The sequence below is a fragment of the Peromyscus eremicus genome, chromosome 17, assembly GCF_949786415.1.
Source record: "Peromyscus eremicus chromosome 17, PerEre_H2_v1, whole genome shotgun sequence".
NCBI classification, from domain to species: domain Eukaryota; kingdom Metazoa; phylum Chordata; class Mammalia; order Rodentia; family Cricetidae; genus Peromyscus; species Peromyscus eremicus.
Genome location: NC_081433.1, coordinates 37,220,104 through 37,245,923, shown reverse-complemented (window position 1 = coordinate 37,245,923; position 25,820 = coordinate 37,220,104). Strand labels below are relative to the sequence as shown.

General features: G+C 45.6%; 1 protein-coding gene across 1 annotated transcript in view; it reads right to left on the bottom strand.

Moving 5' to 3' along the window:
- Irf2 (interferon regulatory factor 2) overlaps positions 1-25,820 on the bottom strand; it is a 107,612-nt gene that overhangs the window by 4,096 nt on the left and 77,696 nt on the right. Inside the window, exons 6-7 of the mRNA XM_059244825.1 lie at positions 22,271-22,388; positions 5,384-5,548 (exon numbers count right to left, since the gene is read on the bottom strand). Coding sequence (XP_059100808.1) covers positions 5,384-5,548; positions 22,271-22,388 — 283 coding nt within the window. The remainder of the gene's footprint in view (positions 1-5,383; positions 5,549-22,270; positions 22,389-25,820) is intronic.

Sequence of the window (25,820 nt, the reverse complement as noted above, 5' to 3'; positions counted from 1 at the left end):
AACAGCCCCATACAGGGGACACAGTTTCCGTGAGGAAGCCTAGATGTTAGCTGACAGTGGTCTGGGCTACAGAGACAATCCCACAATAGGCACAAGGAATGTTTTCAGGCAGAAGTAAGCGAAGACCAGAAAAGGAAACTGCCCTCCAAACACAAAAGCCACATGAACTCAGCCTCCAGGGGAGGCAGGACTGCCACTCCCAAGAAGAAAAAACGAGAAACAGAGATGTTGAGAAACCTGCCAAGTCTCGGACTGAGTCAGCAGAGGAAAGAAAACAAAACTGTACTTCGGATCCCAGAGTCGCAAACAGAGCATGGAGACTGCCTTCCTGCTGGCACAACTTCAAGGTCCCCTTTCTATTTTCATGCTTAGCTTTGTTTGTGCTCTGAAGCCAAAGTTTCGCTTCCTTCCACGTGCATCGAGCCCCCTCTCCTCCTCATGACTCCCCATAAATCCGTCTGTGCCTTTTCCCTTCGAAGAAAAGCAAGCACACAAAGCCCCCAGGCATGCGCGGGAAGGCCGAGGGTTCAGAGAAAGGAGCTGTCGACATCAAGGTCCTAGGATCCCACAAGCTCACGGCCACAGTTGTTGGAGGGTTTGGAAGTTAGATGCCAGGCTCAACTCCTTGGTAAGACTTTGAACAGTCCTGGTAGGGGATGAGAATGTTCCTTTCCTGTAAATACCCAGCATGCAACTAGAGGAATAAAGTTGTGACTCAGGAACGGCACACGTCCTCTGCCCTTGCTTTTTCGGCTGACTCAAATGCTGGCTGGAGAGACTCATTTCTAAACGATGTAGTGATGGAGGGAGCCTCTCCACTTCAGGAACTGGGCATAAGGGTTTGGATCTTAACTGTCTCCCAAAGGTTCAAGTGTTGAAGACCTGGTCCCCAGATGACGGTGATGCTGACATGGGCTGGAAACTCTAGGAGGTGAGGTCACTGCATTCATTACTGATGCAGGGGACATTGGGACCCCCAGCTTCTTCCTGTCTTCCCTTCCCTTCACAGCCACCATGGTCTGAGCAGATTAGCTCCACCAAGTGCTTCTGGCCATGCCGTTCTGTGCCATTACTTGCCCCAAAGCAACGGAGACAAGTAGCTATGAATTGAAATCTCTGAAACCGTGAGCCATGATGCCTTTTGGTCTCTTAAAGTTGACTACCTCGCGTGTTTAAAGCACTGTGAGGCGGACTAACACTCTGGTTTATAATTCTGATTCTTACAGAGAAAGCAGCCTCGAGAGTCTTCAGCCGAGGAGATGCAGGTGCCTGGGGCTCCCGTCTGAGGATCCCAAAGTTTACTTTTAGATGAATGGCGGTTTTTAGAACTATTACTCAATATCTGGCTCCCAGTCCTCATTCCTGTTCTCTTGGTGTTCCTCCACCAGAGCCATTTCCAGACTCATTCCTCACATGACAAATGAGTTCCCTGCAGCTGCGGCTTCCAGATCAACGTGACTGCCAAAACGTCAATGTGCATTATGTCACTTCCCCCTTTTATTAGTTTGGATCCTTCTCAAACTGACTTCCAATACAACGGGATGAAAAAAAAAAAAAAAGATTGAAGCTGCTTTGCAAGCATGGTCCGAAGAAGCTGAAATATTTACAGAATAGTAGCAGGTACATGAAGAAATGATTTAACCTTTCTGGCCCGTTTTCCTACAAGCAGCTAATAGGGAAGAAAGTGATTTGGACTCGGATCCGATGACATCAAGGGCTCTTCCTGAGTGCCAGTTCTAGCATCATGACACTTCAGCCCAGGTTTTAACATCTGCCTGGAGAACACATATTGCCAAACCACCTCGAGAACATCATGGAGAAGAAGATATATTTTATGGAACACATTATTGTATTATGTGATATCTGCTATGTTTTCTGGAAGGCTCTCATTCAACAAAATACGATTAGCATTGATTTCTTTCCATATAATTTCCTCAATTACATTCACTAGAAGATGCAACCAATCACTCAGCAGCTCAAATCCGAACCTTAGTCTCCATGCCAATACACCTTTGCCTCATTCACAACATCTCTATGGTTTCCGGGAGAATGATGCTTGGCTACCTGCATAACCTCTGTTCTCTTGAGTATATAACCAACTGATTCTTACTCTGCTTCCTATGCAGACCTGGTTTCCGCCTCCTTTCTTCTGAGTTACCATCACGGTTTCCTTTTACTAAACCAACCATCTAGTCAAATCCTGCGGAGATGTGGCATACAGCCACATTAAAATACAGTGAGGGCTTGGCCATACAGGCCAGTGGTGGAGTGCTTGTTTTATCATGCCCTGAAGCCTTGCAAAAGTAACTATGTAAACAAACAAACAAACAACAAAAAAGACTATGCCTTAGTGCTTCCTTAGCCCGGGTTTGGAAACATACTTTCCCCACTCTGAAAATGTTATCAAACAAAGTAGAATTTTCTATCAGCTTAAAGTATCCAATGCAAACACTTCCTTCCACCCAAAGACACTGCCTCAGCTTCTTCTTAGCCTGACAATTAAATAATAGAGTAGAAGAAGAGCTGCAAAGCTGAATGTGGTTCTGTGATATTCCTAGGATGATATATCAGTGATCTTTAGAGGAAAAAACTATTCAACAACAGCCTCCAAACAACAGGTTCCTGGGCAGGAGAACGAAGGTGGTTGACATTTGAAGGCGCAGTCTGCACAAAGGATCTCTATCATGAAAATAAGCAAACAGCCTACATTTGAACGCGCAGTCTGCACAAAGGATCTCTATCATGAAAATAAGCAAACAGCCTATGCTACTGACGAACATAAAATCAAAAGGTGAGGCTGGGTGGTGGTGGTGCACACCTTTTATCTCAGCACTTGGGAGGCAGAGGCAGGTCAATCTCTGTGAGTTCGAGGCCAGCCTAGTTTACAAAGTGAGTTCCAAGACAGACTCCGAAAGCTACACAGAGAAACCCTGGAAGACTTGTTCTAGCCATGGTCAGTAATGGAGAACTTTGTAACATATCTTCAAGTCTAGAAAGGACCAGCAGCAAAACATTTTGGCTCCATCCAATAAGCTTCCCTCTGTGAGAGTCTGGAGAATTCTGACAATGAAAACAATGGAATGAACCAAATACCAGGTTGAAAAGCTGGGCTCTCACAGAAATCCATGCTGTATCTGTCCTGCCCCGGAGCTAAGACCCTTCCTTTGAAATCTATGCAAGTGTCCCAGAACGGGGAAGGAAATTTTCATTTTTCTCCACACATCAGCTGTTCTCAGGACGCCTCTGCTAAGGCAAAATACCACTGCTGACAGAACAGCAAGACAGTCTTTCCAAAATCCCCAAGAAAATCTCAAACAGGTAGACCCGTCTGCTTTAAGGCTCTACCCCTCATACCCGACACCCTGTTTAACAACTACAGCAGCTGGGTGACTTAGAAGAAAGCCAAGACTTCAGCCTTAGCTCTGCAAATATAAGCAAAATAAAATACTGCAGTGCTTAATGCTACCATTGTTTCTGCATAAAGATTTTGGTCTACCTCCTCTGGTTGGTCCTTTGACAATCGAATGAGACTATGTGACCATGTGTAGGACCTTGGTGAGTGTCTAAGAACATCTACACATGGATATATCTGTTACTAGTTTCTTATTCCTAGACTTACATTAGCTTTAGAGTCCTCATTTCGGAAGAGGTGAGAATAACATTTATTCCCTTGATAATTAAGTGAGTCAATCAATACAAACCCTTATAAGCGTTTAGCATAATCCCCAGAGAACAATAAACACACAACAAACAATAGAGTTATTGGGCCCTGGCAAAGACAAAAAGAGACGGACCCATGTAAGAGTTCAAACTATGTCTGATGAATGAATGACTGATGGCCAGTTGTTTGGCCGGTTATAGGATTCCTGTCACTAACCTTCTTTCTCACGTTCTTTTCACGCCCCTAACACAAAAGCAAGTTATGATGTGCGCTAAGTAAAATAAGCCACTCCCAAAAGGGTAGAGACTGCAAGATTCCGCTCACAAGAGCCCACGGAGTAGACAGAAAATAGACTGTTAGTTCTCCAGATTCGGGTAGAGGAGTTCATATTTAATGGGTGCATCATTTTAGTTTTAGAAAATGAAAGACTTCTGGAGGTAGGGGGCAGTGAAGGTTGTAACACCACGAACACACTCAAAGCCATTCAACTGGACACTTAGCAAATGGCATGTTCGCGAGATATGTATTTTACCACCACCAAAAAATAAATTCAAAAAGAAAGCTGGCAGCTGGGGAATATGAGGTTAATTGATTTGCTGACAGTTTACAAACAACTGATGTTTGGATGAACTCTGCCACACAAGTCCGGGCTGTCCCTGTGTGGCCTCCAAAGCATGCAAACAGGCCTGGGGAGAGGGTGATCCCTTCGCTAGAGCTGACTGGCCTTTCCCATGCCTGGGCCTCTGGTTTTTGTTGTTGTTGTTGTTTTTTAATAGTTGCAAGCAAGAACACTGACTCAGAATTAAGGTTTCCTAGTTGTGATTGAGTTCCAAAAGCTCAAACGGAGATGGTCGGGAAGGCAGCGTAAAATGACGGAATTCTGGTGACGGAAGGAGCCGTCACTTTCTCAGTCTGTGTCTAATCCTGTAATCCTGCCTCGACTAATTTCTGCAACGATGGGATCAGTCCCCAGGAGTAGAAATGGCCTCAGTTGCCCAGTTCAGCTACAAGGAGCACTATATAACAAGGAAGGAAGGAGGGGAGGGAGGGAGGGAGGGAGGGAGGGAGGAAGGGAGGGAGGGAGGAAGGGAGGGAGGGAGGGAGGGAGGGAGGGAGGGAAGGAGGAAGTATATGGACGGGGCAAGTAAAGCTAGTGAAATGGATTAGATCCAGCAATGACCTCGAAGCTGAAGGCTGAGTTCAACTCCTGGCCAGGACACTTATTGGCCAGGGGACCTTGAGAAAATTCTTTCACTTCCACAAACAGAGACTCTAGAAAAGATGATTTCTAAAGCCCTGTCCACCTTAATAAAATCTAGATGCCATCAAACCACTCTGACCCCAAAGTCTGTTAACTTAGGCAAGGACCTTACAAGTGAATTTGAACTCCTTTGTGCCAGACCTTTTTGGGTCTTGGCCAGGTCTCAGTCACTGTATCATTTGTTGTATGTTCATGATGACAGTGAAGCATTTATCCCAGGAAATGTTATTTGTAGTCCTCAATGAACCATATCATGGACCGTTAAGAAAAGGAATACCATAACTACCTCTCCTAACAGAGGTGTCCAAGACGTTGTCAAGAACGTAAGAGTAGGAATAATTCCACAATGATAATTTCTAGTACGGAACAGAGATGTCTTGTGGTGGGGTGAAACGGGGCGATGCTAGACGTGGCGGTCTGCTTCCTATTCAGTCTCCATGTCACCCTCCTGTTCCCCTTACCTGCGTAGGAAGACACAGGAGAAATCTGTAGAGGGTAGAGCTCGCTCATGCTGACTGGCTGGTCATCACTCTCAGTGGTCACTTCCACAACTTGGCAAATGTCTGGTGGATTAGTGACAATCTCTTGATCTTCAATGTTGCTGTCCAGATGGGATTGTCCTACAACTTCAAAGGACAGGAGACCATCATCCCTCAGAGTCTCTAGACTTCATGATTACCCACTCTCAAACAGAAAACCCTCCTCAGCTCAGGCAGGCTGCCAACTAGGGTTCAATTCCTGGCCTCCCCATGTCACCAGCCAGGAAGCTGAAAACCAAACTTGAGTTCTGAGTTAAAGTCTCAGAGAAGTAGCCTGCAATGAGTTGGCCCAGATGTATCCCCCAAAGGCCTGCAAACGGTACACCCTGGTGACAGTGTACTGAGTCTCAAACTCAACCTGATCATGGCCAAGAAGACCTCAGGCTGTATTTTGACCAAACGACTCTCAGGCCAGATTTCCTAACTCTCTAAACCCAATCTGGTACTGTTTTCTGCTCTTGCTCTGCAAGACAGTGCTGTGTTTATTTTCAGGATTCTGTGGTCCAGACAGACATTGTCAAACCTTCATAAGAAGGAAAAAACACAAAAATCTACCCACTGTGCCATTTCCGGCTGAATGGAAAAGGGAAGTTCTTCTCATACCTTTCCTGATCTGAATGTGTCTGACTGTCCAAAATATCAGAACAATGACATGGTTCCCTGAGTCTAGCAAATGTTAACAGCATTAACCGCCCAAACACTGAGAAGATGGATTAAATACTCTGAAACTGCTTCCATATATTTTAAGCTAAAATCTTTCCTTTCGTGAAGGAAACAAATGACTGTGGGTTACCCAGACAACACACTCCCTCTGCTAAGGCTCAGGGGGCATCACAGAAGAGAAGGCAGAGAGACTGTAAGAGCCAGAGGACCAGGGAGTCTACTGTGAGATAGTTTCTTCTAGATAAGACAAGGAAGATGTACCGATGAAATCTCCACCATATAGTTGTCTAAACAAGAACTGAACGTGACAATACAGCTGATGTGGGGGACTTCTCACGTGGCCTCACCTCTAGGTAATTAATGACTAGTCTTCTCCTCTAACTGGTTACCAATACCAAGTGGTCACCCCTAGAAACATACGCACATGAGCAACAATAAATGGAATCATCGAGTTATATTTATGCATATGTAATTAAAGAATAAGGTCAAAAAACTAAAACTGAAAATTTTATTTGGGGACAATAATAAACTAGATTCATACTGCAAACCACGGAGGTTGACTTTTTTCCACTTAGCATAATTCCCCAGCAAGACACCAAGCTATGTGTACCCACAGCCAGTTCTCTGTTGCTGGTGTACACATCCTGCTGTGCAACTATTGTAAACTGTTGGAGAACATATCCCAGCAGTTTAGCTATCCACCCATTGAAGGATGCTTGGGCTGACACCAGACTTTGCCTAGTGCAGACAAGGTTGCTGTGGACATTTGTGTTCAAGTTTTCCACAAACATGTTTCCATTTCTCTGGGATAAACTTCCAAGCGTCTAATTGCTGGCTCATACGGAAATTCCACGTTTAGCTGCACAAGAACCAGCCAAACTGTTTCCCGGGGCGGGCACATATCTTACATTCTCATCAGCAGTGTCAGAGTGATCTCATTTCTCCTCATCCTTGCCAGGATTTGGTGGTGTTACCGTTTTTATTTGACCATTCTTCTAGGTAAATAATGAGAGTCCACTATGTCTATAACTGCAATGTCTATGATGCTATGTTCTAACTTCAAATGGAATTGACTGTATACTGTGTCAGCAGCTAATTGGATTAAATGTCCCTGAAAATTGGCTCCAATTAATAAAGGGGAAAAATGTAGTGTGCTAACACATTTTCCTAAGGTCCTCAAAGCACAAGGCTACCATAGCCGACATTGTGCTTATGCACATGGAAGTTATTTTAATGTTTCAGTCATCACACTGAAGCACCAGTATCCTGATACAGACGAAGGAACCTTGGTCACCGAGAGGCAGAGTGGCTTATCCACAACTCACAGTGTGGTTCTGCACAGTGCTCTGTTCCTCTCCTTCTCCCATCCCTCTGCAAAGGCAAAATGCTTAGTTTTTACCAGAAGAGGCCACATTACAGTCTCTCTGAAAGTTATCTACTGTCAACAGCTCTGGTTTCAGTCACTCAAAGTCTCTCTTCAGCTGACAAATGATTTATAACTTTGAACACACTTTTCAAGATATATTTTATTATTAAGTGTGTATGTGTGCACATGATTGTAAAAGCCCTCAGAGGCCACAGACTTTGGATTCCCTTGGAGCTTGAGTTATAGGCATTTGTGAGTCCTGGGAACTGAACTCAGGTCCTCTGCAAGAGCAGGACAAACTTTTAACCACCGAGCCATCTCTCCAGCCCCAGTATTTTTTTTAAAAACATTTACAACTTCTGGGCATGGTGGTGCACACCTCTAATCCCAGCACTTGAGAGACAGACACAAGAAGATCTCTGAGTTCTAGGCCAGCTGGTCTATAGAGTGAGTTACAGGCCAGTCAGGGATACATAGTGAGACCCTGTCACAGACACACATGCATACGTGTGAGCATTTGTGTGTGCGTGTGTTTGCTATGTGCGTGTGTGTTCACATGAGTGTGTATGTGCATGCGTGCATGTGTGTGTGTGTGTGTGCGTGCACATGCACATGTGGCATGTGTGTGAGTGTCTGCAGAGGCCAGAAGAAAGCATCAGATCCCTGGAGCTGAGTTGTGAACCTCCTAGAGTGAGGCTGAGACTTGAACCGAGGTCCTCTGGAAGAACATCTCTCCAGCCCTCGGCTGATGTATTTTTAAGTAAGTTTTTGTTTTAATTGCTTTAGGAGCACAGTGAGGGTATTGTCTAGTTTCTACTCAGGGAAAGCAGTGCTGAGAATTCATCGGATCTTTAATAAAGGGAGGTTAGGAAAGGGGACCTGGGTGTGATGAGAGAGCACACAGAAGGGGAGGAATCTGGATACTGTCTGGGTTTCTCTGGCAGCAAAAAAAAATTAAAGAGAAGAAAGACAAGCCACACATGGAGGTAGAGACCGAAGGTCTTATTTCATACTTCGGAGCATCCCATTTTGAGTGTGAGGATATCAGCTGAGCCGTTCCCTAGACTCCGGGTGCTGACACTGCATTCTCTGTGGTTTCCTCTGCCTCTTCTCCCAAGCAAAGCCAACGAAAGGGGAACAGAGAAAATGGCAAGAAGACAAAGCTCTACCCTACTCAAAGTCCTACAAAATAGCTGGGTGATGATAAAAAAAAAAAAAAAAAAAAAAAAAAAAAACAAGCAGGTTGTGTGTGTGTGTGTGTGTGTGCGCGCGCACGCGCGCGCACGCATCCATGTACAGTACATGCATGAAGCAGAAGGGGCAATGGAAATAGACTCCATTTCCATTGAAACTTTATTTCAGCCAAAGCCTCTTTAATTTCAATGCTCCAAAGCTCCTTCTTCCTTTGTGCTGTTACTCCTCACAGTGACAGGAAGCTGGCTGGCATTGTAAACAACGGCACAGCTCAGGTATCTTTTGTATCTGTCCCTTTGTTCTGCCCAGGAGTCCTTTCTCTCTGTTCTTTTCCTCACAATGCCCAGCTTAGTTATTCAACCAACCCAGACTAGGGGAGCACCTGCTTGGCACACACACTGCTATCTGGTCCTGGCAGAGAGGATGCTATGGCGACAGACTGAGGAATAGGTTTGTGAGAAGTCTGGAGGGCTGGAGGACAGCATATAGCCATCTACGGAGGAAGGGAGAGAAAGACTGTAAGGGAAAAAGGAGGGGATGAAATCCAGAGGGAGATCAAAGGAGGAAGTAAAGGGGTTTTTTGTTGTTGTTGTTTTTTGTTTTCTTTTGTTTTGTTTTTCCACAGCTGGAAAACCAAGGGTTTCAATAAGGCAGGGCTCAGGGAGACAGCAGCTGAGTTTGGGTACTGCTCCGATGGCCCTATTTTCTAGAGCCCTTCCTGAGGCTGACCCACAGATTCACCTGCACCTTTCATACCCTGTAGCTGGAGCTCCGCCCAAACTGTATGACCTGGCAGTACATCTTGATTTCCTGCCTCTGCTGCTTCTTAACCCTGTGCGTCTTTCTGTCACCTTTTACCTGCATGCACAGTATCTCCCGGGAGCCGAGAACTGCCATCAACACTTCCTGTCATCCATCACAGTCCAGGCTCATGGCTGGCACCAGCAAAGGGCTCAACAGACTTTTCCTGAACCGGTAATAAGTGAAGGGATTCAGGCTCAGTGACTAAAGCCAGAGTCTGTGAGGAGTTCACAACTCACAAGTATGGGACATGACATTAATGCTTTCTGGCAAATTTCTGGCTTTTTAAAAACTTTCCACAGTGAAAAAGACAAAACAGACAATATTGGTATGAGAAGGTAGGGGTAAGAAGGTTTTGGGTTGATGAAAACATTGTACCTCGACTATGCTGCTAGTTACACAACCTAACACATTGTCTACACTTGGAGAATTGCCAGGGCTGGGGGCATAACTCAGAGGTAGAATTATACACCTAAAAGGAGTTAATTTTGTCCTCGATTTCACCTAATATACATGACTTGAGAGAAAATGCAGACTAGTAGCTCCATTTCAATTATCAGTGGATCCTGAACACTGGCTGCTAGGACAGATAGCTAAGGTTTTGTCTTCTGGGCTAAGAACTAGACGCCCAGTCTCCACAGTTACATTATCATCTCTGAGAGCAGGGCTGTGCGATTTTTGAGAAGGAAGTGGTTCCTCCATCCACATACTGGCGAAAGCTCTTTGGAAAAATCCTGATTCTCAAATGCAATCCCGCCATAGAAACAGGGAAAGCCCAGAGTCTGAGGAGTCCTGTGGGTGTCTGCCACTCATGTCTCTTTCTATGGCACACCTCTAGGTGCTAGATAATGAGTAACCTGACTGAAAAATAACAGTAAAATTCAACTTTCCCAGCGCACCCTCTGAAAGCCTCCCAAGCCTGTAAGGAACATGCCCTACAATTATGACCCCCATTTTAGATAGAATTAAAAAGACATAATCAAGCAAAGGTCAGCCAGCTAGTACATGACAGATCCGAGAAGTCAAGGTCAGCTTTTCTTTGACTCCAAATTTCAATTCCTCTGTGACATGGTCTCCCTAAATACAGTTCAAACTGAACGACTTTTACTTCCTAAGCCCCTTTCAAGATAAAGCTTTTCAAACCACGCCTTAATGAATCATTGGGCCCATAAGCAACAGAGAAAAATTTTTTTTCACCAGCTTCCTGTTTGATGCCAGGAATTCTCAGCTGGGTTAGCAAGCAAGAAATCCACCAAGTTCATCCAACTTAGTAAGGTCAGGGCCTTATGCAAAGTTACCCTTGGGAATGTAACTTTGTCTGGATCTAGTTTCTGAGAATCACAACAATATTATTCATAGCTGGTTACTGATGGACCAGTTCGATGGCTTAAAAGGTCATTCATTACTTTATTAACAATTGTTGAGTTGATGCAAGGCCCCACCTGAGAAAGCATCTTGCTCTCTGGCTTCAGGGAAAGGGCTTTTGAGCAGGGACTACTGGAAACAGAAAGGCCCTTGAGGGGACTGGGCCTATCATTTTACAGTTTAAAGAGCTGAAATGCTGAGGTGAGGTAAATTGCCAGGGTGACCAGGTAGCTACAAGGCCGAGCAATGAACTCACTGGCTGTGTGTATAAAACCAGACCATCGACATCTCACTATCAGGAGAGATGTAGCTTTAGATGGTTTGAGGATTGAAACTGCTACTACACAGTGTACAGGGAAACACTTTTTCTACTCAGATGCATGTTAATTTGATTTTGGAAATATAATCATCCTATCTTCCTTCTAAACAGAGGATGACCAACTGCCCATTTCATTTGACCCTCACAACACTCCAAACAGCGTGTAGGATCAGTACTATCATTTCCATTTTATACAATATTGTATCTTTCCATTTTATAGATAACAAAGCAGGTCCTGTTCCCAATTCACATATACAGAGAGTCTCATATTTTAAGGGGTATGAATCAAAAAACTGCAAAAGTAGGTCTAGAATCCAAGTCTATGAACAGTGCTCATCTCTTTCGGGTTTTTTTTTTTATATATATATAAAATAAAAGCCAACACTAGGTTGGGAGAGGAAGAGTCAAAATAGGGTTAGGAACGGAAGGCCAGGGTTGAGTCCTAGCATGGCTCAGCTCAGCTGGCTGGGCTATCTCCTTAGGTTACTCCTAAGTTACCTCAACTAGTTGAGACAGGTATAGGAAGAAGCAAGAGTGGAGCTGCTGAGGGGACTCTTCAACCTGAGCGCTCACAGTGTCGCATGCTACTTTCCAAAGCAGGGCACACAGGGCTTCCCAGGAAAACTCAGTAGAGTTCATCAGCATCTCAGAGCTCAGCGATCTGGAAGCAGAAACACGAGCAGAGTGTGCTGGGCAAGCGGCTTCACTTGGCAATGAAGTGAGAGGCCCTGGCGCCGCTGCTTGGTCCTAAGGTCTCCTCCCATCAGCCTCCTTTTCAGCCGCTTGCCTCCTACAGTTAGATCATCCAGGCTACTTCAAGTTCAAACACAGTCTGGGCATGATAGGCAGAGACAGGTGATGTCAGACATGAAGAAGACTCCAGTGCGTTTTGCGTTGGAGGCAGTGGTCACGTAGTAATAAGAGCACTTTCAAAAACATCACTGTGTGACCGAGGAATGGGTAGGAAGAGGGGAGAATGGAAGCAGAGCCCAGGTGAGAAGCAAAGTATGGTTAGAAACAGTGTCGGAACTAGAAGATGGAGCAGAGGACAGAGGGAGGACCTGGCAGTTAATTATCAACAGGAAGAAGGGGAGGAGAGAAAAACCTCATGGAAATATGACAGCCTTCCTAAGAACATTTAAAAAAAAAAAAAAAAAACTCCATAAGGCTGGAAAAAGAAAACAACATCCAAACACCACCACCTTTGGCTCCCGGTTAGCACATGGTGACTGTCCCTCCTGCGTAAGCCAGCTCTAGGGGTCCTAAGCTGCCAAAGGGAAAAAAAACAACATAGTATCTGTTCTGTTACCTGAATTTTGAGGCTCTGCTAAAACACAAAACAAACAAACAAAACCTATTTAAGGCTAAGGTTGCACAGCTCAGCCCTGGAGTGTTCATCTAACATACATGAGGTCCTGGGTTCCCTCCCCAGCAACTCAGAAATTGAAGAAAAGGCAAAGAAAACCAGGTTCCTGAAACCTGAGCTTTGCTTTAAATAAAGCTAATCGAACTGGAAGAAACTGTCAGAAAAGGCAGTCCTCCAAGGTGCGTTTCGAATATCTAAGACAAAATTAAGACAAAATACATCACTTCCTAACTATCCTGTATCCAGCCACTTTAGGTTGCTTTATGCCCATAATAAAACTGTTCAATAGCGCCCCTTGTTTCTGGTGATCTCTGCCTTAGCCAAGGGTGGGGCTCCCTTTTATCAAGAAACACAATGGGACTGTAAAGCAAGGCCTCAGTGAGTCAGGCAGAGCGAGGCACCTGCAGGCTTCTTGGACTGGCCTGCAGCTCCTTCCCTTACAGCTCAGCAAAAGCTCTGCTACCTAGGGCAGGAGGCCAGTGGGGCACCCTCAGAACAATTCGACACACTACTGGCTTCTCCCACATCTTAAACACATAAGCCACCACACACCCTACCAAAATTCAATGCTTAAGGAAAAAAAAAAGCCTCCCCTTCCTTAGAGGGGTAACAGGGATAGGTGTTCTGGTTGCTAAACCTGTGACTTTAACCACTCAGAGCAAAGGAACTTCAGAAGACACAATTCATTCAGCAAGCGGACATTACTCTCTTTTTGGACTGCCTGAAGATGCTACCAGATGTTATGGAGAGGGTGACAGGAGCAGAGGACAGCCCCTGCCTCCCTCTGTGTGAGTGTGCCTGTCTGTCTGTCTTTCTGTCTGTCTGCCTATGTGTGTGTACGGGTGCAAATATGCAGATACCCACAGATGTCAGATCCTCTGGAATGTGTTACAAGCAGTTGTGAGCTGCCCAACATGGGTCCTGAGAACCAAACTCTAAACTCTAGGGGAGTGTGTGTGTGTGTGTGTGTTGCTGCTGTGACTTGTGACAAAAATGAGTCGAACACTATAGACACTAACCAAGAGTTCTTTGTCAAGGCAACAGTACATTTCAGATTGTACAGTTTTTGTTTATGAAACCAGCCAACCTTGACCAGAATAAAAGTTTACTGGTGACAACAGAACTCAGTGATTTTCCGTCCAGCTCCCTGGCGAATGAGCCTCCAGACAGCACGGGCAATGTTATCCTATGAAATGTTACCATACTAAGTACCCATTTCAGCTCCCAGTTTTCATATGTTCATCAACACAGGATGCAAACACCTCGTAGCTTTTGTGTTGGGGCCTAAATACAGAACTGAAATGCAAGGCAGGTTTCAAAGCAAGGCAGTAGAGAGTGAGAAGTGGTGTCATTTGTAAAGGAAGCCATTTTCAAGGTTAAAGAGACAGAGAGAGTATCTCAGAAGCCATTGCAGCTATGGATCCAGATCCCTGTTTCTTAGCTCTATCTACAAGCCTCAAAGACCAAGGTGGCCAATGGGGAATACACGGAAGGTTGTAGGCAAATGCTCTTTGGGGTTTAAAGTCTGAGACAGTAACATGGTAAACACCAGCACCAATTATCCATCTATTGAAAGACCTGAGGCTCTGCTTCATTTCAATGTGATTTATTCTGTAAGAGCAACCAGCTGAACAGAAAGATATCTTCAGACTTATTGTGCTGCCATGCATTATTAATGTACTATTAAGTCTATTAACTATTAACTTCCTGGTCACTATTAAGACCTGGAAGGGAATCGTTAATCCAGCAGGTGATGGTCTCAGGAACTCTGACCAGCTTCTTTGTCCCAGAAGAGAGTCATGACTCACTCTTACCCCAGCTCCAGGTAGCACTAGCCATGCAAAAGGGCAAAGAGTGATCAGAAATCCTCCACACACTGCCGACTCCACCAAAATGACAAGAAAAGAAGGGTAGACCAGAGGACACACTGCTAAGTGAAGTAAGTCAGGCACAGAAAACCAGTATTGCTTGGCCCCAGCATTTGAGTCGAAAGAAATCCAATCTAATTAGAAGAAAGGTAATCACTAGAGGCCAGTAGTGGGAGGGAGGGGAAGGGTAAGCTGCCGGTCCAAGGGCACAGAGCGTGTGTAGAGTTCAGGAGTGACTTTTAGAGGTCTTTAGCACAGCATGTTGTCAGCAATAGTTAATACTATACTGTGTGCTTCCAAATGGCTGGAAGAATTCATGTCTTTAAAAAAAATCCTAATACCACAAAAGAAAATGTTGATGAGGTGGCAGATGCTTTCATTACCATGATGAGTTAATGGTCCTACACATCGATCATAGCATCACATTGCACCATATATATATAGTCATAATTATTACTTGTCAATTAAAAGTAAGTAAATGGCATTAACAACAATCGTGGGACATGGTACAACCCTAGCTTTGGTTTGGCAGATCATTTGGGGCTGACTTCACCTAATAAATGAAGGGAAACTCCAGAACCATCCAACACATTCAAAATGAGCTAAGTCTTACGAAATTGTGCCTGGAGTTGGGGGGTGGCATTTTTTAAAGGCTCCAAGAGTCATGTGTACGTTCTCCAGACCTGCCTGCTAAGAAAGCTAAGTGGTACCCCACAGGCAAAGAGACAGGGGCAGGAGGCAGGAAAGAGGGAATACCTCCCAAATAAGGATGAATCTCCAAAATCAAGGGGAACGATGGATGCTGACAGCCTCTGGCTGTAGCTTCCTGTCAGACGGAAAGCCACCTATTCAAGAGGCTTGTTATATCTTTGTTAGTTCTTTCTAGGTCTTAGTAACATCGGAAGCTCAGACTGAAGCAAAGTTTTATGGACCAAAAGGTATCCCTGGGCCATGAAGCCTCACTTCTGGATTCTGAGTACAGATTCAAGCCAAGGTCACTGGTTTCAGTTTTTATAAGGTGTTTCCAGAGTCCATTCATCACAGCGTCTCAGTAGGATACTACTGTGATGTAATTCATGACTTGTCACCCACTTGCCTGAAACTCTGAAGGAGTAGTGCTTGCTTTGGGGCACTTTACTGTCCACATTATGCTTCAACTTAAAAAAATATATATAGACTTTTTTAATTTATGTGTTTGCATGTGTGTTTGTGTGTGTCCATCTCTCTCTCTCTCTCTCTCTCTCTCTCTCTCTCTCTCTCTCTCTCTCTCTCTCTCTCTCTGTGTGTGTGTGTGTGTGTGTGTGTGTGTGTGCATGTTTGCAGGTACCTACAGAAGCCAGAAGACAATGTCAGATTCCCTGGAGCTGGAGTTACAGGAAGTTGTGAGCTGCCAAACTCTGATCCTCCTGAAGAACAGCAAGCACTCTTAATTGCTGAGCCAATTTTCCAGCCCCCAATCTCAATTTCAAACACCCCCTCAATAATTTGAATAAAACCCCAGACATAATCTTTCTTAGCTCCATTGAAGAGAAGCAGTCTAATTTCCCCTTGGTAGTCTGGATCACCCACCCTTCCTAATTTTGTTATTCCTTTCTTAGCCTTGGCTTAAGGGCATCAGAAGCCCTAAGTAGGCAGAGGGAGGTCTGAGTTTCCAGTTTACTAGAATGTTTGTTGAGTCTCCTGGTAGAAGATCTTTCCCTTCTGCAACCCAAACCTCTGGGCCAGCAGAACCTAAGTCATGGGAACAGGAATCAAAAATTTCCCTAGTGGGTCACTAGGGTTGATAGTGAGTGGAACTATTCCCTTTCCCACACCTTGATTCCTGGACCCATGGATCCTGGCTATGGAAGAAACAGTACCATACACTGGATGCTGATTCAGAGCACATACAGTCTTTCAGGGAACCCTGCCCCAGCCCTCCAGGCTGCTGCCACCTCATCAATGTTGTAATTGTGTCTTCAAAAGGCCACATCCATCTTTCTGTGTCAAGGCAGCTGCTTCAGAATGTGGGAAACATGGTAAGACCACTGGATTCCATGGTTGGGGGCTGACTGTCACACTTCTCTGGCTGTGAAGTGAGTTCCTTGGTCAGCAGCAATACTGTGTAGAAAATAGCATGATAGTGGATAAGGCATTCTGCAAATCCATGGATGGTGGCTTTGGCAGAAGTGTTATGTGCAGGAAAGGTAAATCTATAACCAGAGTAAGTATCTACTCCAGTAAGGATGAAGTATTGTCTTTTCCATGGAGGAAATGACCCAATGTAGTCAACCTGCTACCAGATCACTGGCTGGTTACCTCAGGGAATGATGTCATATCTGAGGCTGCTCAGTGTTGGTCAGCAGCAACTGTAGCCAGGTCAGCCGTGATGAGTTGAAGTCCATGTTGTTGAGCCCATGCACAACACCCATCTCTGCCACCACGGCCACTTGGTTTATGGGCAATGATAGGAATGGCTGGGGAGAGAGGCTGACTGTCCACAGACTGGGTCATCTATGTACTTGATTACTGAATTCCTCCTCTGCTGAAGTGACTTTGTGATGATCACTTACACGGGACACAATAGCTTCACACCCTTAGTCCATCTGGAGAGATCTAGCCACATACTTCTTCCCTGGATACCTTTCTCACCAGTTTCCCAACCACGCCCTTTTCAAGTCCCCGATCATCCGGCAAATCCACTGGCTACAGCCCATGAATCGGTGAACAAGTGCACATCGGGTCGTTTCTCCTTCCAAACAAAGCGTATGATCCTGTGAACCACCCACAGTTCTGCCCACTGTGAAGATTTCCCTTCACCAGTATCTTTCCAGGTAGTCCAGAAAGGGGTTGTAATGCTGCAGCTGTCCACTTCTGAGTGATGTCTGCATAAAGTGCAGAACCATCTAGTACACCAGGCCAGTCTTCTTTCCTCACTCAACGGATCACAGGGCATATCCCATGAAGCTATAGGTGCAGGCTTGCGAGCAGTCAGCATTGTGAAAGGAGTAAAAACCATAGGCATTTGAGCAACTTCTTCATGTAACTTGCTTGTACCCTCAGGACCTGCTTGGGCCAGATCCCATACAGACCACTTCCACGTGACCATGGATTTCAGTTGTGCACATCCTACTTTAGGATTTGGAGGGTCAGATAACACCCAGCTCATGATGGGCAGTTCAGGTCTCACGGTAACTTTGTAGTCCACTGTCAAACATTCCGTTTCCACTATGGCCCAACCACAGGCCAAGAGCTGTCTCTCAGAGGGAGAACAGTAGTCTGCGGATGACGGAAGAGCCCTCCTCCAACAGGCTCCCAACAGCATCCCTCATCTGTCATTGACATCTCACGTACCATCAGACTCTTTGATCATATGGTCCAAGGGGTAGAGTAGCCAGCACAGCAGCCTGGACCTGCTGCAGAGCGTTCTCCTGTTCCAGGTCCCACTCAACGTCAGCAGCTTTCTAAGTCGCTTGGTATACGGGCCAGAGTAACACACCCACGTGAGGAATGGGCTGTCACCAGAATCCAAAGAGGTCCACTAAATGTGCTTCTTTCTTGGTGGTGGGAGGGGCCGAGTGCAAGAACTCATCCTTCACCTAAGAAGGGATATCTCTGTACGCCCCACACCACTGGACTCCTAAGAATTTCACTGCGGTAGAAGGCCCTTGAATTTTTGGTTGGATTTAGTTCTCATCCTCTGATGTACAAATGTCACCAACAAGTACAAAGTGGCTGCTACTTCTTGCTCCCTAGGTACGATCAGCATGTCATCAATATTGCGAACCAATGTGATATTTTTTGGAAAAGGCGGCTGACCAAGATCTCTTTGAACAAAGTTTATGACACAGGGCAGGAGAGTTAATATTTTTATACACTTGTGGTAAAATTGCAAAGGTATATTGCCAACCTTGCCAACTGAAAACCAATTGCTTCTGGTGGTCCGTATGGAGAAGTACCGCAAAAGAGGCATTTGCTAGATCAATAGCTGCATTCCACATACCAGGAGATGTGTTCATCTGCTCAAGTAAGGACATCACATCTGGTACAGGAGCTACAAGTGGAGTCACGACTTTATAAAGTTTTCGGTAGTCAGCTGTCATTCTCTATGATCCACGTGTCTTCTGAACTGGCCAGATAGGAGAGCAGGAGGGAGATGTGGTGGGAACCACCTCTCCTGTATCTTTCAAGCCCTTGATGGTGGCACTGATTTCTTTGGTTCCTCCTGGAATGTGATGTTGTCTCTGACTCATTATTTTCCCCGGCAGAGGCAGCTGCAATGGCTTCCATTCCCTTTCCAACCATTATAGCCCTCACTTCGTAAGTCAGAAAGCCAATGTGAGAATTCCACCAACTTCTAAGTATATCTATCCCAATTATACATTCTGAAACCAGCAAACTGACTACAGGGTGAACTGGGGAACCTCCTGTGCCTACTATGAGTAATATTTGGGCTAACACTCCATAAATCACCTGACCTCCATAATGCCCTACTTTAACTCTAAGGCCACAGCATTTCTTAGGGTCTCCTGGAATCAACGTCAATTCAGAGCCAGTATCCAATAGACTCTGGAAAGTCTGGTTGTTTCTTTTCTTTCAATGTAGTTACCCTTGTAAAGGCCACAGGTTCCTCTGGGAAGGACTGGAGAAAGGCTAACAGTAAACTCTTCTGTATTTTATCAAGATCCTTCCTCAAGACAACCTGGCCATCCCTTCATTCAAGGGGTTCTGGGTCTGCAAATTGGCTCAAGTCTGGAAATTGGTTCATAAGCCGAGATTCTCTTTCGCCATGACCCAATGCAACCTCTCTTTCATTTGTTTAAGAATTTTTCCACTTATATAGATCAAACAAAAATGCAGTAGGCCTTTTAATCTGGTTCGTGCCTGGAAACACCATAATGATTAGCCAGTACCAAAGATCCATATAAGTCATGCCACCGTAAAAATCATGTTACCTGTGTTGCTCATTATGGGTCAGGCCATTACGAACATTGTTGCGTCTATGCAGCCCATTACGATATCTACGATCACCTTGCCTTTGGTGTCACCCGGCCCTTGCTACTTCGGGCCCCAATTAAACCCACTGCATTTAATTCATCCAGCTGAGCAGCAGCATCTCCAACCCTATGGTCTGACACAGGGAAAAGACAACACAACTCTTCAGACGTGCGGGTGCCCCCTCACCATTCTGCTGTCTTACAGGATTAGTGAAGGCCATGTCTTCTGGGTTTTCCCACGGTGGAGGATGAGGTTTTACACAGCATGCTCTCTCTAGCACTGCTTTCCCTGATCCTTAAAATCCATCATCAACACTAAGCCAAGGGATAGCAGGTATCTCCAGCTTTTTTTCAGTCAGTCATCTTCTGAGAAATGCTTCAGCCAACCATTCAGACTTTCAGCACCATTTTTAACTGAGCAAGCTTCCACACTAACAATAAAATCTCCACTCTGTGGGTTCCTATCAGGAAACTCAGCCTGACACAGTTTTACATTCCTTCTATCACTATCCCACGCCCTTAAAATCCGTTCCCACACGTATTTCCCAGACGAATTAGCAAACTCATTAAGCTCTTTAGTGGTGTATGTGGTGCACCTCCTTGGGGTCTACACTTCCTATTCCTCCTCTAAGAGCCTGCTGAGCCTTAAGTCTGGGTATAGGTCTAGAAGCAACCGTTGGTGGTCCCTGAGGGACCTCAGTATTGTCTTGCCCATCATCTCCTTCAGAGAGGGTCACTGATGATTTAGCAGATAATGAGAGATTAATTTTCCAGTCAATGATGAAAAAGGCAATATTCAGGGGTTGGGCATATGAGTACATTTTCTGCTAAGGGTGGAGAAACTCCTTCCTAACATAAGATAAACCCTTGAGAATCTGAGGGTTCAAAGATCGCAGCTTCAATTGGGTCCTCCCACACATCTCCACCCCAAGTTATACGATCCCATTCTTCACCAATTAATGCCCTTCTTTTAACCGTCTACACTCTCCAACTCGGCAGGCGACCTCTAAGGCTTGAATGTTCACTGTTATTCAGCCAACCTTATAAGGAGGGCTTTGGTTTGATTTTCCACAACTTGCGCTTTGTGGCTGCTGGAGTGAAGATTTTCTTCCAGGGAACACTTGGAAACCTCTAAAATGTATATGTGCATTCGGGGCTGGTCAGTTTTATCAGCAAGTTTTTGGTTGTCCTACACAGTATCCGGAGATGCTAGAAGTTGGCTAATTTGATCACGGAGCTCATTCTTTTCCTCTGTCAATTCATCCAGAGGTACTAGGAGCAATCGACCAGCATCATCCTTTTCCTTATTTTTCCACAAATTGTCAAAAGTTTTATACAGAGAGTCACCAAATCTGTTGCTTCTCACAATTGGTGCATCAGGATAATTAAATGCATGTATCTCCTTAAGTTTGTAAACTAGTTCGCACCATGGGCTTTTACTATTCTCCAAGCTCCTAGGAGAGGCTTCGGTAACTGTAAGTGTTGGTAAATTGGAAAGCCTACTCCAGATACTAAAAAAAAAAAATCATCCTTATACTTTTGTTGCTCTAGAACCACTCGTGGCATCAAAATCTGTCTTAGTCAGGGTTCTCTAGAGCAACAGAACCAATAGAATGAATATATTTGGGATTTGTGGCCTGCAGGCTGAGGTCCAGCTAGCCCAACAATGGCCGTCTACCAATGGAAAGTCCAAGAACCCAGTAGCTGTTCAGTCCATGAGGCTGAATGTCTCAGCTGGTCTTTAGTATATGCCAGACTCCCGAAGAAGCAGGCACTAATACCAGTGAAGGAATGGACTTGCCAGTGAGAATTAGGGCAGGCAAAAATAAAAAATCTTCCTTCTTCCATGCCCCTTCTATAGGCTGCCAGCAGAAGGTGTGGCCCAGATCAAAGGTGGATGGTCCCACCTCAAAAGATCTGGATTACGGTGGGTCTTCCCACTTCAAATGATTTAATTAAGGGAAAACAAATCCCTCACAGGTGTACCCAGCTGCTTGGATTTTGGCTAATTACAGACGTAGTCAAGCTGACAGCCAAGAATAGCCACCACACCACCTCTGAGGGGACCTCATGGGAAGTCACCATTCTTCCTATACTGTGTAACTCTGGCCTGCCTTCTGTTCCCTCAGATGTTTTCTACTCAGGGTTTCTGTCAACATCATGTCTACCTCCATGTGTCACCTGCTGCTCCTCACACACCCACTATAGGGCAATGTCACTCTTCTGAGGACACTCACCACGACAACCATGTAAGTCTGGTTTCTAGGCTGTTCCCAATTACCTCTGTTTTCTTCCTTTGTATCACAGGCCACAAATGGGGGTGCTATGCTTACCCGTGTCTTTGTCTGTTTACTGTGTCCCCACAAAATGGGAATAGAGCTGAACTTGTTCCCTATTTACTCCCTGCTCACAGAACTGTGTATGGATGGTAGAGACCTCTCAGCAAATCTGTAGCACCAGTCCGTCCTTTGACAGAAAGTTTCTGTGCCTCAGTTTCTTGGCCTGTAAAAATGAGTGCCACCTCTGGGCAGGTGGACACAAGGCAGAAGCTGGGAGGGCTCACAGGGATGGCTTTCCCTTTCCTTGGTTCCCAAGTTAAATGAACGACATTTTTGTCCATGGGACTGAACAATGAGTGATGAAGAACCGCTAACCATAAGCCCCCGGGGAGGAAGCATTTCGAAAGCCTGGCCTTCTTTTGTTGATTCTGACTCGTCTACGAACCTTTATTTCATCTGTGAAGCCCTGAAATCTGGGGACTAGAACTTGTGTTTGGACAGGTTCCAAGACTTCCCCTTACTGACTGTGTTTGTTTTGAGATGACTGTTTTGCAAAGTTTAGAGCTTGGAGGCTGCTGGTGAGTATAAAAATAAGATGTCAAAACGGTTTACCTATGATGTTCACCGTACTATCCACTTCATTTTTTATAGCTGAGGTCAGGACCGCATACTCAGGAGAAAGGTCACTTACTCCATTACTAAGCCCCAAAGATGACTCAACTGGTTCTTGCTAGGAAGAAGAAAAGAAAACAGAATTGAGAACACTTCCTTTCCCTCCCTTTTCTTAGCTTCAATTCTCCCCCTGTCTAATCGGTTGAATCCTGGGGTTAGTCATTCGCGTCATGTCCCAAATGCGTCCCCTGCCTCTCTAAATTAGCCTGACATTCAAGAAGCCAGCTATTCGGTTTCTTCGATTTTTTTCCTTCAAGGAAATGTTCTCAGCACATCTGGCTTGCCTTCAGGAAATACCTGCAGCTGCAGAGGATAGCTCTGTGGTGGAGCAGACCTGCAGCACGATGTAAGTCCCATGCTGCGTGGGTCCCGAGACGTCCTCCTCTGAGGGGGGACGCACAGGGACCAACTTCTGGATTCTCTCAGAGGAAAGAAGCCATGTCCCTGCTTTTGCAATCACTTCTTAGGACTAACTCTGCCTCCATGACTAGCCAGCGACGGGAGCCCCGAGGAAGGTGGTGAGCATTCTGGTACACTCTGTGATGGGGGTACCGCCACTTGAGCACACTGCACTGGTGGTCTGATGATAACATGGACCCCAACCTCAGCTGAAGCCTCCTCTCACTGGCCCATCACCAGACAGGCGACCCCACCTCCACAGCGTCACATAAATGTCCTTCTTGGGCCCAAAAGTCCACCCGGCCCAACCGCTAGCTATATATACAACGGCACTGACGAAAGGGGAATGCATCCATTCCTTGTTTGAACTCTGCATCTCTTCTTCCTTCAAGTACACTTGAGCCGTCCACTCCCTGAGAGCACCAACCCATCAAGGAAAGCCAGTCCTGAGGCGCACGCGACTCTGGGAACTTGCATGAGCACACTTCCTTCCCATAAGACTACATGTGTTTCAGTGACAGCAAAAGGCCCAACAAAAGCCACAGAAGACAACTCCCGAGGAATCCAAAATGGAGGAGGAGGCTGGAGAAGGAGAGGGAAGTCAGGGCTGCAAGCGGAGGAGGATTGTGGGAGCGGTAAGGGCAGGAGTACTTGGCATTCTAAGGCATATGAGGCACTCTTATCAGTTGATCACACTGGGGGGGGGTCAAGATCAAACTCCATACAGTCCCCCGTGGCCCTCTGGCAAACTCCCATGATTATTATGGCTTTAAAGGCCGAGTCACCTTGATGTTCAGTTCAGCTTAACAAGACAAAACAAAACAACAACAAAACTCACTGTAGGGTTTACCTTCTCTACCAAAGGTCAAATACCTAGAAGGGCCCAGGGCAGGTCCACTGAGCAGTCAATTGACCCCTCCTCGCTGTTAGTAAGTTCCAATAAAAGGCTTGTCCTTTTGGGGACAGGGGGAGGGAGGGACCTTACCGGTTTTCCTTCCTTTATAGTCAAACATCTGGACAAATGGCTGCTTTTGCTAACTCTGCCTCCTCACGAGCACCCCTGAAAAGGCGCACCATCCCCCCTCACCTCCATAGGCAGAATGAAGCCCCCAGAGGTCAGGCTAAGAAAAGGACTCTGGGGTCAGACCAAGCCTGGCTCCTTTGTGTCTCACTAGTTGGCAGGCTGAATTTAACCCTTTAATCCCTTCTCAAGGCACTGCAGACATCTGTGTGCTGAGAAGAGTCATGGGTACCACACCACAGGATGAAGCTTACAGGAGAAGAATATAGACAAGGCATTTATTATCAAATAACACCCGCTACCATCATAGGTCACCAATAAAACTGCTTCCCAAATCCACTCAGCTCCATGCTCTGGCACTTAACAGGGAGGACATTGCCTCCAATTTTTGTTGTTGTTGTTGTTGTTGTTGTTTTGTTTGAGATAGAGTTTCTCTAGGTAGCCCTGGCTGTCCTGCAACTCCATCTCTATAGACCAGGCTGACCTCAAACTCATAGAGATCCCCCTGCCTCTGCCTCCTGAGTGCTGGGACTAAAAGCATGCACCATGCCTCCATTCTCAACACCCTGAATCCCCTGACGCTGCTGGGGGTGCCCACCCCCCATGGCACCATTCTTTCTCTGTGACTCTCTTAATAGCCCCTGTTCTCCTCCCCAGTCACGGTCCACATTCTATCACAAAACTTCCTCTCCTCAATTTCTCCTCGAGGAACTAAGTATGGGTCTCTAAAGACAGGACAGGAAGAACCGCTTCTGTATGATCTTCTTTGGTTTCCTTTTTTAAAAAAAAAAATTATTCTATTTCTACATTTCTTACCAAAGTAATGCATCAGTCAGGTTTGCATTATTCAAAAATTGAATGATTCTAACTTTGCAACAGAAACTTCTAAGTGTTTCACATGATCTACAGTTTAACGAGTGGCAAGTGATACTTTTGTCACTTCTAGGGAGAGAAAATTATGACTCACTAAATTAATTTTCCAAGATCATGCTCCATTTAGCCTGCTGAGACACAGGAGCTGAGCTAAGCCTTGGCCTATGCAGCATGTTCAAATGTGATGACAGTCTCTGTCTTCTGCGTTCATTCCGATGGAGACCAAGATGGGTCTGGGTGGGACAGAGATGGATCTGGGTGGGACAGAGATGGTGCTGGGTGGAACAGAGATGGAGCTGGGTGGAACAGAGATGGATTGGGGTAGAACAGTGACAGATCGGCGTAGAACAGAGATGGATCTGGATGGAAGAGAAATGGACCGGGGTGGACCCCTACTTCTCTCTGCCTGCCCGGTGTCCTGCCTACAGCAGAACTCTCAGCCAACGGCTACTGAGAGATTATTTGAGACTTGCCTTACTCCTCCCGCCACCGCTCTGGGCAAACTCTCATTGCTCCTGTCACTCCAGAGGGACAAGATGGTAACATGTGCAGCACAATGGGCCGTGCATCTCCCTGACACGTCTCCTTTGAGGGTGTGGAACACATAATCCCAAGAGAGATGTTTCTTTAAGAATTCAGTTGAAAGTTTTGAAATAATTAGAAATGAGTATATCCAAAGCTAAACTGGGCCAGCAAGATGGCTCAGCAGATAAAGGCATTTGCCGCCAAGCCTGATGACCTGAGTTCAATTCCTGGGACCCACATGGTAGAGAGAACACACCACCCACTTAGGACATTCTCTGACCTCCACTATACACTGTGCATGTGTGGGCATGTGCACAGACACACAAACAAATAATAAAAAATATAATACAAGCATTAAAAAACCAAATTACATTATAAACCCAAGGATTCCAAACTGTGCCTATGCTCATGCACAGAGACAGTGGAAGTGATGGATGCCCTGTTCTGGTCACCTCTAATGGCCCGCTTCTGCCCTGTCTCACTGACACCTCACTCTAGCCCAGTGAGTCCTGAGCCTCATGTTAGATAGAGGCTCTCTTACAAAGTAATACCTGTGGCTACCTTGCTTTCTAAGTCTCTTGCGTCACTCCAACAAAACCAAACAAACAAACCATGCTCAGGCAGATTCCCTCTGCTGTGCATTAACCCTGCCAAATATTTAGGCTCGAAGAC